Source organism: Muscardinus avellanarius, assembly GCF_963383645.1.
Source record: "Muscardinus avellanarius genome assembly, chromosome: 11".
Taxonomy (NCBI): Eukaryota; Metazoa; Chordata; class Mammalia; order Rodentia; family Gliridae; genus Muscardinus; species Muscardinus avellanarius.
Genome location: NC_137797.1, coordinates 58,043,127 through 58,055,231, shown reverse-complemented (window position 1 = coordinate 58,055,231; position 12,105 = coordinate 58,043,127). Strand labels below are relative to the sequence as shown.

The window sequence follows — 12,105 nt, the reverse complement described above, 5'->3', positions numbered from 1 at the left end:
AAGAGAGCTAACCTAAGAATAATTGGAATAGAGGAGGGAAAAGAAAGTGAAACTAAAGGGATCAACAATCTCTTCAAGGAAGTAATAGCAGAAAATTTTCCAGACATAGAGCAAGAGGTCGATACGCAGGTCCAGGAAACTTATAGAACTCCCTTTAGACAGGATCGGAGAAGAGGATCCCCACGCCACATAATTGTCAAAATGACCAATGTGGAAGCCAAGCAGAGAATCTTAAAGGCAACAAAAGCAAAGGGCCAAGTGACATTCAGAGGCAAACCAATTAGAATCACTCCAGACTTCCCAAACCAAGTTATGAGAGCCAGAAGGGCTTGGAGTAACATATTCCCAATTTTGAAAGAAAACAACTTCCAGCCAAAAATTTCCTACCCAGCAAAACTTTCTATCAAATTAGATGGAGAAATAAGAAGCTTCCATGACAAACAGAAACTGAAGGAATTTATGTCTTCAAAACCAGCACTAGAGAAAATACTCAAAGAGATTAACTACAAAGAAGAAATAGGTAACACACACCAGAACCAGAGAAACAAGATTTCCCATCCAACAGACAACTAAGACTGGTTATCTGTGGAGATTCATTATTTATGTTAGTCTTTTACCTATCTCTAAAGGGTAATGTTTGCCTTTATTGTTGTTAATTTTTAGGATTTCTAGTTGGAATATTAATATACCTTCAGATATAGCATTTGGAAATATTTTATCCCATTCTATTAGTAACTCTTAACTCTGTTTACATTGTCTTTGGATATACAATATGTTTTTTATTTTTTAGGGAGTTTGTATACTCTTCTGTTGCCTGTGCCATTGAAATCATAACCAAGAAATCACTGCCAATTTCAATGTTGTGAGGTTTTATGACCCAGATTTTCTCCTAAAAGTTTATAGTCTTAAGATTTATATTTAGGTCTTTTATCTATTTTGAGTTAATACTTGTATATGGGATTAGGTAAGGGTCCAATTTTATTCTTTTCCATGTAATTATTATGTTTCAACAATATTTAGTTAAAAAATTATTATTTCCACCACCAAATGTTCGTGGAAACCTTGTCAAAAATAACTTGACAATATAGGGAAGAATTTAGCTCTAGGCTTGTATTTAACTCCAATGGTTTATATATCTGCCTTTAGAATAGTACTACACTGTTTCAATTATTGTAGCTTTATATGGTTTGAAATCAGAAAATATATATCTTCTAGCTTTGTTCTTTTTCAAGATCGATGTGGGTACCTAGACTCCATATTCCATATTAGGATAGATTATTTTTCCTGAAAAATAAATATATAAATATATGATAGTTTCACCTAAAAAAATAGAAAAAAATAGATTCTCTGATAAGAAAGAAAGCAAAAAGAAATATTGAAATGTTATCTTTAAGTCATCAAAAGCTTGGTATCAGACAAATGAAACTGTTATGAGAGATTATCATTTTTAATTTTGGATAAATTGCTATAATACTAGATGTCAACTACTAAGCCAAGCATAGGAGGGGGGGATAGGGAGAGAACGGGGTGGGGATCGGGTGGGGGCTGACTGGGCAATGTGTGCATGTATGTCTATAAAAGTATGTATCCCACTATGATGTATGAATATAGTGCACCAATTAAAAATAAATAAAAAAAATAAAAAAATAAAAAAATAAAAAAAAAGAAAAAGAAAAAAGAAAGATTACAGAAGACAAGTTGAACTTTTTTTGAACTTTGGCTTATAAAACAGATTAGATACCTCTTCACATATGTGTCTCCTGCTACCCTAGAGCTGCCCAGGCAAATCAACAAAGCTGACAGGGAGCAGAGGTCAGTATATTAACCACATCTATACTGCTATGCCCAAAGAGCTGCAGCAACTTATATTCACGTGTATTATAAATTCACTGTGACAGACCTTCAAACTGCATTGAACTGTAAAGCTGGCCTGAGTCTTTACCCCTTCTTATGTGGAGAGGGATGGTTAAAAGAACTAAACTCAAGACTTGGCCTTGGAAAAGCAGGCTTCAATCTGTACATAGCATACCAAGGGTTGCAAGGCAGAGAGGCAGGCACATTCAAATACAAATAGACATTATTTCAGAGACTATTTGTATCAGCCACACAAAAGATTGCATGAACATAAAAAGAATGAGCCATCAATAATTTTGTAATACTTTTAATTTTGAGTGCTCACCGTTTAGTAAAAATGTACTTGGAAATGCTATAAATATAAGGCCATTTCAGCTGGGTGTGATGGTGCATACCTGTAATCCCAGTACTTGGGAGGCTGAGACAGGAAGATCACAGGTTTACAGCCAGCCTCCGCTACTTAGTAAGATCCTCAGCAACTCAGCAAGCCCCTGTTTCAAAATAAATAATAAAGAGCTGGGTGTGTAGCACAGAGATAGAATGCCCCTGAGTTCAATACCCAGTAAAATAAGTAAGGAATAAATAAGGCCATTTCACCTTTTGATCTCCCAAGACATGCTTGAAATAAATAAGAGCCTCGCCTCAAATATTTGTTAGAAAATGAATTACCTTCAGTAGAATCTTTTGAACTACCTTTCCAGCCCACACTACCTTTGCAAAGAATGGCTAGTTCTCAGGGACACCCTGCAGCCATGTTGCTATGGAATCCTGGGTCCCTGCCACAATTAGGAATGCCAGGGTATGTCATCTGACATAAACTAAACCAATTAGAGTCTCTCCCCTACCTCAGCATCAGCTTGAGGCTTCAGTTGGTGTGGCCTGGTTGCTTGTTGGTAGCATGAAGTTGGACCTGAGGCCCCAGCGAAAGACTGAAAGAAAGGCATCTTTGTTCCTAGGTGGATTTCTGGTGCTGGGCTACAGCTCCTTGTGGAGTCCAACTGCACTGCTATGCTTGTGTTCCATCAGATGGATGGTAACTTCTTTATAAATCCTCTTTCCTGCCCCCACCAGCCCCTGAGGTCAGCTCAAAGGCTTGCAACCAAAAGCAGTAAGTAGCTAAAGGAACTAGAAGGGTCAGAGTAGTGTAAATGTCCTAAGTAGCCAGGTATGATGGCACAAGCTTGTAATCCCAGTACTTGGGGGGCTGAGACAGGAGGTTTGAAGCAAGCCTCCGCAATTTAGCGAGGTCCTACGCAACTTCGTGAGACCTTATTTCCAAATACAAAATTAAATCAGGCTGGAGGTGTAGCTCAGAGGTAGAATGCCCCTAAGTTCAATCCTCAGTGCCACAAATACAAACTAAACAAAACCCAAATGTCTTAAGTATGATACTTAATAGAAGCTATAATCATAGGAAACTAGATATGACCACTTAAATATTAAATATTACATTATACAGGGAAAATATAATTAGAAAAATATGGCAACATAATAGGCTGTTAATAGCCTTTCCATATAAACAGCTCTTATTAATAAGAAAGATTATTCCAAGAAAAAAATAGACAAAGTATATAAACCAGAAATTCATAAAAAGACATTCAACCAGATAATAAATATTGATTACATAAACATATAGGGGTTATTTAACCTCTTTAGTAACCAAGCACAAATTATATATAGAGGTGGTTTCTCGCCTATTAGATCATGGGAAAAGATTAAGTGCTAATTCTAAAGTAGTTTTTAATTATACACTTTTGGCTGGAATGCCAATTGGTATAGTCAGTCTACTAATATGTATCATAATTGTGGATGTGCATAACTTCTAACCAAGTTGTCGATGTCTAGACATTGATTTTAAGAAATAACTAGATGAGTTTAATAAATCATATTAGGTTAGCCACCAAAAGCCCAAAAGTATATTCCAGATGGGATGTCCAATGGGGGATTCATTAGTCCTTCAGTGACTATTAGGTGGTCATTCTGCTTGCTTACTCTTTGGATGGGAGTCCAGTATCTATTGCTAAATGAGGAAGATATGCTATAAGACAGGTAAAAGTTTACTAAACTTATATATATATTTTTATCTATTAAAAGTCTGAAAAGACCTACTGTTTTAACAGTGGTTAATGGTAGTTATTGTTTGAATTTAGAATGTCCCCCTCAATCATATGTTAAAGAAAAAAAGGAAGCCATGTTGGAGGCGGGGCTTGTTTGCTGAGGATAAGTCTCTGGGAGTATGGCTTTGAGGATTATATATGGTTCCTCCTATCATTGCTCTCTTTTGCTTCTGGCCTCCATGATGCTCTCTCTTTGCTTCCCATGATTATTGACTTCACCAGACCTGACATGGACTGAACCCCTGAAAGGTCCAGAACTGTGAGCAAATAAATCTTTCCTCTAGTTGTGGTAGTCAGGTATTTGCAATTACAGCAATGTTTTCACTTTGCCCTTTATGCCTTCTATGACTCTATATGATTTGAATTTTCTATAATGAGTATTATATAGTAAAAAAGATTTTTTTAGTGTTATGTAGTAAAAAATATATTTTTTTACTATATAATACTCAATATATAAACATTGAGTAGGGGAGAAAAGAATAACTGCCTAAACTTTCAAGTATAGAGACAGGCAACATTTACAAGACAGTTAAAAGCCATCAGAGGAAGGAATCAGACAGACCTAGCTTAAAGCTTAGATCTCCCATTCAATGATCTTGTGACTTTGAACAAACTGCTTACCTGTGTCACATGCATCTCATTAAATTTATATGTCAAGTGCTTGGTTCAGAATGAGTACACAGGAATACTTAAATCTATGATAATAGTTGCATTTAGAATTTTTAATGCATTTAATATTTATATAATATTAAATTTAATTATAATATTTCTTTAATGCATTTATATAGTAAATTAATTTATTATATGAATTAACATTTATATAATAAAATATAAATGGAGAAGGGATATAATATATGGAAACAGACCAAGCAGATCAAATGCTATCTTATTCTCAGGCTACGTTCAAAGTATCTACTATAGCACTGAGTTGGAAAGCTAGTAAAAACACTGAAAGAACCACCCAGGAAAATCCCTCAACTCTTTGCCTTAACATTAGGTTATAACATTAGGCTCCTGATCCTTTGCACTAAAATCTAATGGCACTTGTTTTCCCTACACAGTCAGTATGAAATACAGCTAACTGTGGAAGGTCACGGAGGTACTAAACCCACAGGCGTCAGAATGAAAGTGTGGTGAGTAACTGCATTCCCACACACTCTTTTTCCTCCCCCCGCCCCATTCTCAGGGATGACAACGACTCTTTCCTTGACCAAACTTAGTCAGGTTCTTCTGCAACTTTGTTTTCTCTACTAGGTCCTTGATCTCACACTGTCCTCTTAGCAAGAATCCTGCTAAGCTGGTTGAGGAGGAACCCCAACTTTGATATCTGATCAAGTTCCTCATACCCCATCTTTGATACATAAGTCCTTGGTCTGCTTTTAGCAAGAATCCTGCAGTTCGTTTGGTGTCTCCTCTCAGTAACTTTCCATCCACGAACCCTCTGCCTCTGCTCTTTGGCTATCCGTCCCCAGATGTCTTGAGTTGAGTCTGCTCAATACAGCCCAGGAGCCTTGGATAAAGTCTTCCCTACTATTTAAACAAGTGCCTGGGTTTATTTTTCTTTAACCATAGGTATATATAAAGGTCTTAGGACCTTCAGGTACAGAGCTAATTGCAATGCTATCTGGAAAAAAATAGTTTGCTTCCCTAGGGTGACAGAGAAGCCCCAAGTGCTGAGATTCTAAATTGCTCAGAAGCATTAAGACTTTGAAAGCATAATAAACATAACCCCTACTGCTGGCCTCTTTGACTCTTAACAGTCCTCTATTCCATTTCTATTTCATTTAACAAAAAAACAGAAAAGGGGAGAAGACTATGCTATAACAACTGATTTAGGATGATGATGATGATGCATATTAAAGGCCCCAAATGGCACCAATGGCTGATGGACAGTAGGTGAGCAATGATTTAATCAATGGAACGAGAGAAATAATGGAAGCTGATCAACAGTGTTTAATTCCTGAAACAGGAGGACAGAAAATCAAGAGTAAAAAGCATTATTATTCTGTTTAAATTATATACACACACACACACACACACACACACACACACACACACACACATATATTAGAAAAGAAAAAGGCAACTGCCTTTTTATTTTTTTATTTTATTTTATTTATTTTATTTTATTTTATTTTTTTGGTGGTACTGGGGTTTCTGGAAGCCCTTCTACCTTCGAGCTACACTCCCAGACCTATTTTATATTGTTTTATTTGGAAACAGGGTCTCTTAAACCAGTGCAATCCTCCTGTCTCCACCTCCCAAGCGCAGAGATTACAAGCGTGTGCCACTGCCCGGCTTTCCTTTTTTTATTTTTGCCACACATCAAGAATAAAACATCAGCCGGGCATGGTGGCGCACGCTTGTAATCCCCACACTTGGAAGGCAGAGACAGGAGGTTCGCGAAGGTTGTAAGCCAGCTGTGCTGGCTAAAGAGACCGTTTCCAAATAAAAATATAAAAAATAAGTCTGGGAGTATAGCCCGGAGGTAGAAGGGTTTCCAGGAACCCCAGTACCACACAAAAAATAAATAAATTAATTAAAACATCATTGTTTGAAAGGTATCAGATTGAAGGATCACGCCCAGTCCCTTTCTGTCCCAGTTCAGTTTGCAAAAAGCACTGAAAGTAATTCTTCTCGATTGTAAGCTTTCCATTTAGTTTGCTTCCTATGATTAAATCGAAGTCAAAGCCAGGCTTGGTGGCGCACGCCTGTAATCCCAGCATTCAGGAGGCTGAGACTGGAGAATCGCGGCTCGCAGACAGCCTCAACTACTCTGCAAGGCCCTTCACAACTCAGTGAGATAAATAAAAATAAAGAATAAAAAATAAAAATAAAGAATAAAAAATAAAAATAAAGAATAAAAAATAGGGCTGTGGGAATTGAACTCAGAGGCATTCTATCTCTGAGCTACACCTTCAGCCCTATTTCATTTTCCCCTTTGAAACAGGGTCTCATTAAGTTGCTGAGAGCCTTGCCAAGTTTCTGAGGCTGGCCTTGAACCTGTAATCCTCCTGTTTCAGTCTCCCAAGTACCAAGATTATAGGCATGTTCCACCATGCCTGACTGACACAAGCATAAAGAACAAAATTATGTTACTCACAGGAAAATGGATATAACTAATGAGAACATTATAATAAATGAGTTAAGTCAAATTCAGAAAATCTCCGGGCATGGTGGTGTACGCTTGTAATCCCCGCGCTTGGGAGGTTAGGACAGGAGGATCACGCAGGTCCAAAGCCAGCCTCAGGTACTTAGTGAGGCTCTCAGCAACTTAGTGAGACCCTGTTTCCAAATAAAAGTATAAAAAATAGGTCGGGGAGTGTAGCCTGGAGGTAGAAAGCCCCTGGATTCCATCCCCAGTACCTCCCCCCACACACACCAGAAAATCAAGGGTTTTATGTTTTCTCTCATATGTAGAAATTAGAGAGGGAAAAAAAAGGAAGAAAAGGGGCCTCATGAAAGTAGGAGAGAGATCAATAGAGTAGTAGAAGGGAATATGGGAGAAAGGAGAAAAATAAAAGGGAGGTATGGGAAGGAAATAATGTTATGCATATATGAACACATCACTAGAAATCTATCATGTACAATTTAAATGCACCAGTAAAAATAAATAAATCTTCCAATCCATAGAAATGAAGAAAAGAATTAGGTAAACATAACAAGAAAAAAAAAGTATGTTCCTAACTGACTAAAAACTGGCTGACCTCCAGGTCCTCACAGTCCAGGTACCACATGGGTGGAATTTAAGCTTGTGAAAAGAGAAAGGAAGTTGTTACCTGTGGACTCTGGGTCAGATTGTTGCTTATTCTGTCACTCTCTCAGTGGACTGTGCTCACAGGCTCAGTGATTTCAAAGTCAAACTTAAAAATGAAACCTATCAATTCTCTAATACTTCACAAAGCTTTATAACCTACCAAGTTCCCCTTGATCAAATGGCTAAGCTTCTTTTGCCACAGTAGGAAATTTCCTCCCATCCCATCAGCACAATGCCAATGAGTACTGAAAGATCGCAGGAGGGTCTTCAGTGTCTGCATTCCCAGGTCTCACCAGGATTGCTTATAGCTGAATTCTAATTAAATAACCTATACAGAATCTCTTAAGAGATATTTCTTTTATGTGGCAAAAAAATGGACCATTTCCCCTTAACTTTTCTACCATTCAAAAGTGTTGGTCATCAACACCAGAGCTCAACTCCTCTTTCTCTAATCACCAAGTGATACCAGTTCTTTCTCCCCAGGGAGGTTGGAAGCAGACTCACTCTCTAGACAGGGAAATAAACAACTATGAATATGGCCTGGACTCCCCCAAACCCTTACTAGCTCTCCTCTCTGAGCAATCTCTCTACCTAACTCAAATCATCACTTTTAGGCTGCTTCTAGAACAAAATGAAGAAGACTTCCGCCTCCAGATAAACCCTCTGGGAAAGGGCAGCATTACTGGTGGCATCTTGTGACCACAGCCACGAGTCCTATGTCTTCCTCTTCCCTATTGTAGCCATTTTGATCACTTAGGCTGTATCTTTGTGGGAAGGAAAACTACATAGTTCAAAGATTGAGGAAGTAGCACAGTAACTATCTGGCAAGAACAGGAGTGAGAGCAGTGGCAAGATAACATGAGTGATTAATCCCGGGCTGCACCATAACTTAAGATTGTAGAAAGGAACTTCGGTGTTGTATGCATTGGGGTGGATTCCCAGTGTTCAAATACAGGCTCTACTAAGATGGTAGAACCCTGAGTGAGTAGCTTAACCATTCAGTGCCTGTGAAAACGGTAGTACCCACCCTTGGATGATTGTTGCCAGAAACAGATTTAATACAAACCTGAAAATAGTGTGAGCATTCAATGGTCAGCATCAACTATATTAGATATTATTGATACTATATATGCATTTTTTTGCAGTACTGGGGATTGAACCCAGAGGTGGTCTACCCCTAAGCTACATCTTGAGCCTTTTATTTTGAAGCAAGTTCTCACTAGTTTCCCAGGCTGATCTCGAACTTGTGATCTTCCTGCCTCAGCCTCCAGAGTATTACAGGTGTGCACCCCTGCACTTCACTACATCTTAAAAGAAGGTGGTAATTCTACTTGTATTGATTTGGAATGACAAAGTGTTTTGTGAAAATGTTACAGAATAACCTACTTAGCAGGAGCCTGTTTGAGGGGAAAAAAGGAAACATTGTATTTATAGCTGCATCTTAAGAATCTGCAGAGACAGGCAACACCCAATATTGGGCTGTTGTTAGCCCTAGGAAGTGAGAGTGTGAGGATGTTTGGGAGTTGTTGCATGCACTTCTTTTCTAACTAATCTTAAAAATTGAAATGTTCTACAGTAGCCTTTTTTACCCTTCAATTTGAACATATCCCCTGTTCTAGTCTAGGGAAAGAAAGCTTCTTAAAAATGATGGAAAATGATGGTAAGGGAGTTTGAGAAAAAGCCCTTTAAACATCTGTCTTTTTTCTTTTTCTTTTTGGTGGTACTGGGCATTGAACTCAGGGGTATTCTACCACCAAGCTACACTTCCAGCCCTATTTTTTTATCCTTTATTTGGAAACAAGGTCTCACTAAGTTGTAGAGGAACTGCAACTAAGTAGCTGAGGCTGGCCAGAACATGGGATCCTCCTGTCTCAGCCTCCCAAATCCTGGGATTACAAGCGTGAGCCACCACGCCCAGCTCACCTGTATCTTTTCAAATTCTTATTCTTTTCAAATTATTATTATATGCCCTTAGAGCATATATACCTAGCACTGGCTTATTCAAACATTCTAAAATCAGCCATTCCTTCATGGCTATCTGAGGTTTTCTTTTTACTATGCCCACATAGCTTCCACCTTGGGTTTTACTATCTTCCTGCCTGCTTCTCATAATTTCTCCTGTTCACCTGCGTGTCGCTCAGGCCTGAAGCACCCTTGCCCTGCCAAGCCCACAAGAGGCAGAACCCTTACCATTCAGGTGTTTGGCAGGGACAAGTGCCCCCAACTACACAGGACGGGATAGGACTCCAAGTTGCTTTTTGTCTTAAAAAGGTTCGAATGGGTTTTAAAACCTTTTCTTTCTTTCTTTCTTTTTTTTTTTTTTAATTTCAGGCAAAAAAACGACTTGATGTGTTTGGGGCCCATGCTTTTTCTTCTTTTAAGTCCTTACTTACACAGGTGTTTGGGCTTTCTCCTAGACGTTAGGATGCTATTTTGTACCATATCCACCTTCTCTGTCCTCTTTTTTGCTTGTCTGTTATTATATGTTAAATTTTTTTCTGCCTGAGCGCCCCCGCAAGCTCACTTCTGTATCCTCACAGTCAGCATTCCCACGTCTACAGAAGCTGGAGAGAATCCGCGAAGGAATGACGCGGGAAGGAAAAGGGAAATTCGAGATTCTAAGGCAGAATGCCTCCCAAGTCCTCTCTCGCACCGGAACCCGGAGCGTCGGGAACCCAGCCTGCCCCTGGGAATCCGGGCCGCCGAAACCGGGTCAGCATCACTGCCCGGGCGTAGGGGAAGCTGATTGGTTCCCGGATGGGCCAATGAGCGAGCGAAGTCACGCATCAGGAGGGGAGGGCCAAGATTATAGAGGGGATGAGGTTATAAGAAAAAGGGGGCAGGTAGGCCGGGCACAAGGTTCAGTTTGCACTTTGGGATTTTTAACCTCAAAAATTCGGATCTCAATCCTCCTCTCTTGGCTTTCCAGTTTCCTAAAGCTTAAGTAGTAGCCAGCAAAGGGGAAACGTTACTTAGCCTACCATTCATAAGATGGGTTATTAATAGTCAATGGAGAAGTGGCCGTGGAGCAGGGGAAGGGCCAGAGAATCCTCTCTCTCTCTCTCTCTCCCCCCCGCTCCACTCCTGGCGGTCAACCTACCTCAATCGGTTTTAAAATAGCCAATCACTCAACAGCTCGGGCAATCGCCAAAGCGGATTACCGAAGCGCTATCTTAGACACCTGGAGTAAGTTTCCACTCTCCCCAAGGACCGAGGGAAATAGTATTGGCATTTACCAAAGGCGCGGCGTTTACTACCTGCTAAGGCAGAAGCCGCTGAACTCCGGCTGTAAGTCAGAGTCGCTAGACCTTCCGAAATGTACACAGTGAGGCACGTCTACACGGCCGCCTCCCGGACCCCGAGACCCGCCCCCAGACGCGGCGGCGGATCCCCCAAACCTCTACCTCCACAAATTCTCCACGCGGGGACATAAACACTTTTTTTTAAGAGTGGGTGCACAGATACCAAATTTTCCTACTAGGTTTCAACTTTAGCAGAGCGATCCCCCCCCCCCCCCGAGGGTCACGGCCCCAAGAGTCGCCGACCCATTCCGCCTCGGCGCTCCCACGGTCCGGCGCTGCCAGCCTCCCCTGCAGCACCCTCCGCGGCCCGGAGACGCCGCGCCCTGGGGGTGGGGGGAAGAGGTGTGCAGAGAAGAGGGAAATGGCCAGTGTGGATAAAGAGGTCCCCGCCGAGGCCTGGCCGCCGCAGCCAGCCGAGAGCCCCGGAGCCGGAGGCGAGGCTGGGGCGCGCGGGGGAGGGCCGCCGCACTCACTCTGCGTAGCCGGTGGCCCAGGGCAGCCGCCGGGTCTCCTTGAGGATGAGGATGGGGCGGGCGATGTGGTCGGCGCTGCACTCCACCTCGTCCTGAGACAGCCCGAGGAACTCCGGCCGCCCGTAGGGGAAGCGCAGGGGCAGGTCCGAGCCTCCGCAGCCGCCGCCGCCGTGCTCGGAGCCTGAGCTGCCAGCCATGATGCCGCCCATGAAATTGGCCACGGCAGATTTCACTCGAGTGAGCATATTACTCCGGCGCCCGGCTGCAGCGCTGCGAGCTGGAGCGGCGGCCGGGCGCGGCGCGGGGCATGCAGGCTGCGGGGGGCGCACGGCTGCCGGGCCCGGGGCGCGCCGCGCGGCTGCGGAGCGGGCTCAGTGCTGCAGGGCGCCGAGCCCCGGCCTCCCGCGCTCGGGGCCGCCGCCTCCCCCAGCCACACTTCCGCCACCGAGCGGCATGGAGCGGGCGGGCGGGTCGGGAGGACGCCGAGCGCTCCGGGAGCGGCGGCTGCGGCGGGTCCCTCCCCGCCCCCTGCGCCCAGCTCCGGCGTGCGCGCAGCTGAGCCCACCCGGGCGCCCGCCGCCTCGGCTACCGCCGCCGTCGAG

At 42.4% G+C, this 12,105-nt stretch overlaps 1 protein-coding gene across 1 annotated transcript in view; it reads right to left on the bottom strand.

Moving 5' to 3' along the window:
* PPM1H (protein phosphatase, Mg2+/Mn2+ dependent 1H) overlaps window positions 1–11,748 on the bottom strand; it is a gene marked incomplete at both ends in the record, with an annotated part of 281,266 nt that extends 269,518 nt beyond the window's left edge. Inside the window, one exon of the mRNA XM_080705408.1 lies at window positions 11,504–11,748. Coding sequence (XP_080561534.1) covers window positions 11,504–11,748 — 245 coding nt within the window. The remainder of the gene's footprint in view (window positions 1–11,503) is intronic.
* Between the last annotated feature and the right edge of the window lie 357 nt (window positions 11,749–12,105).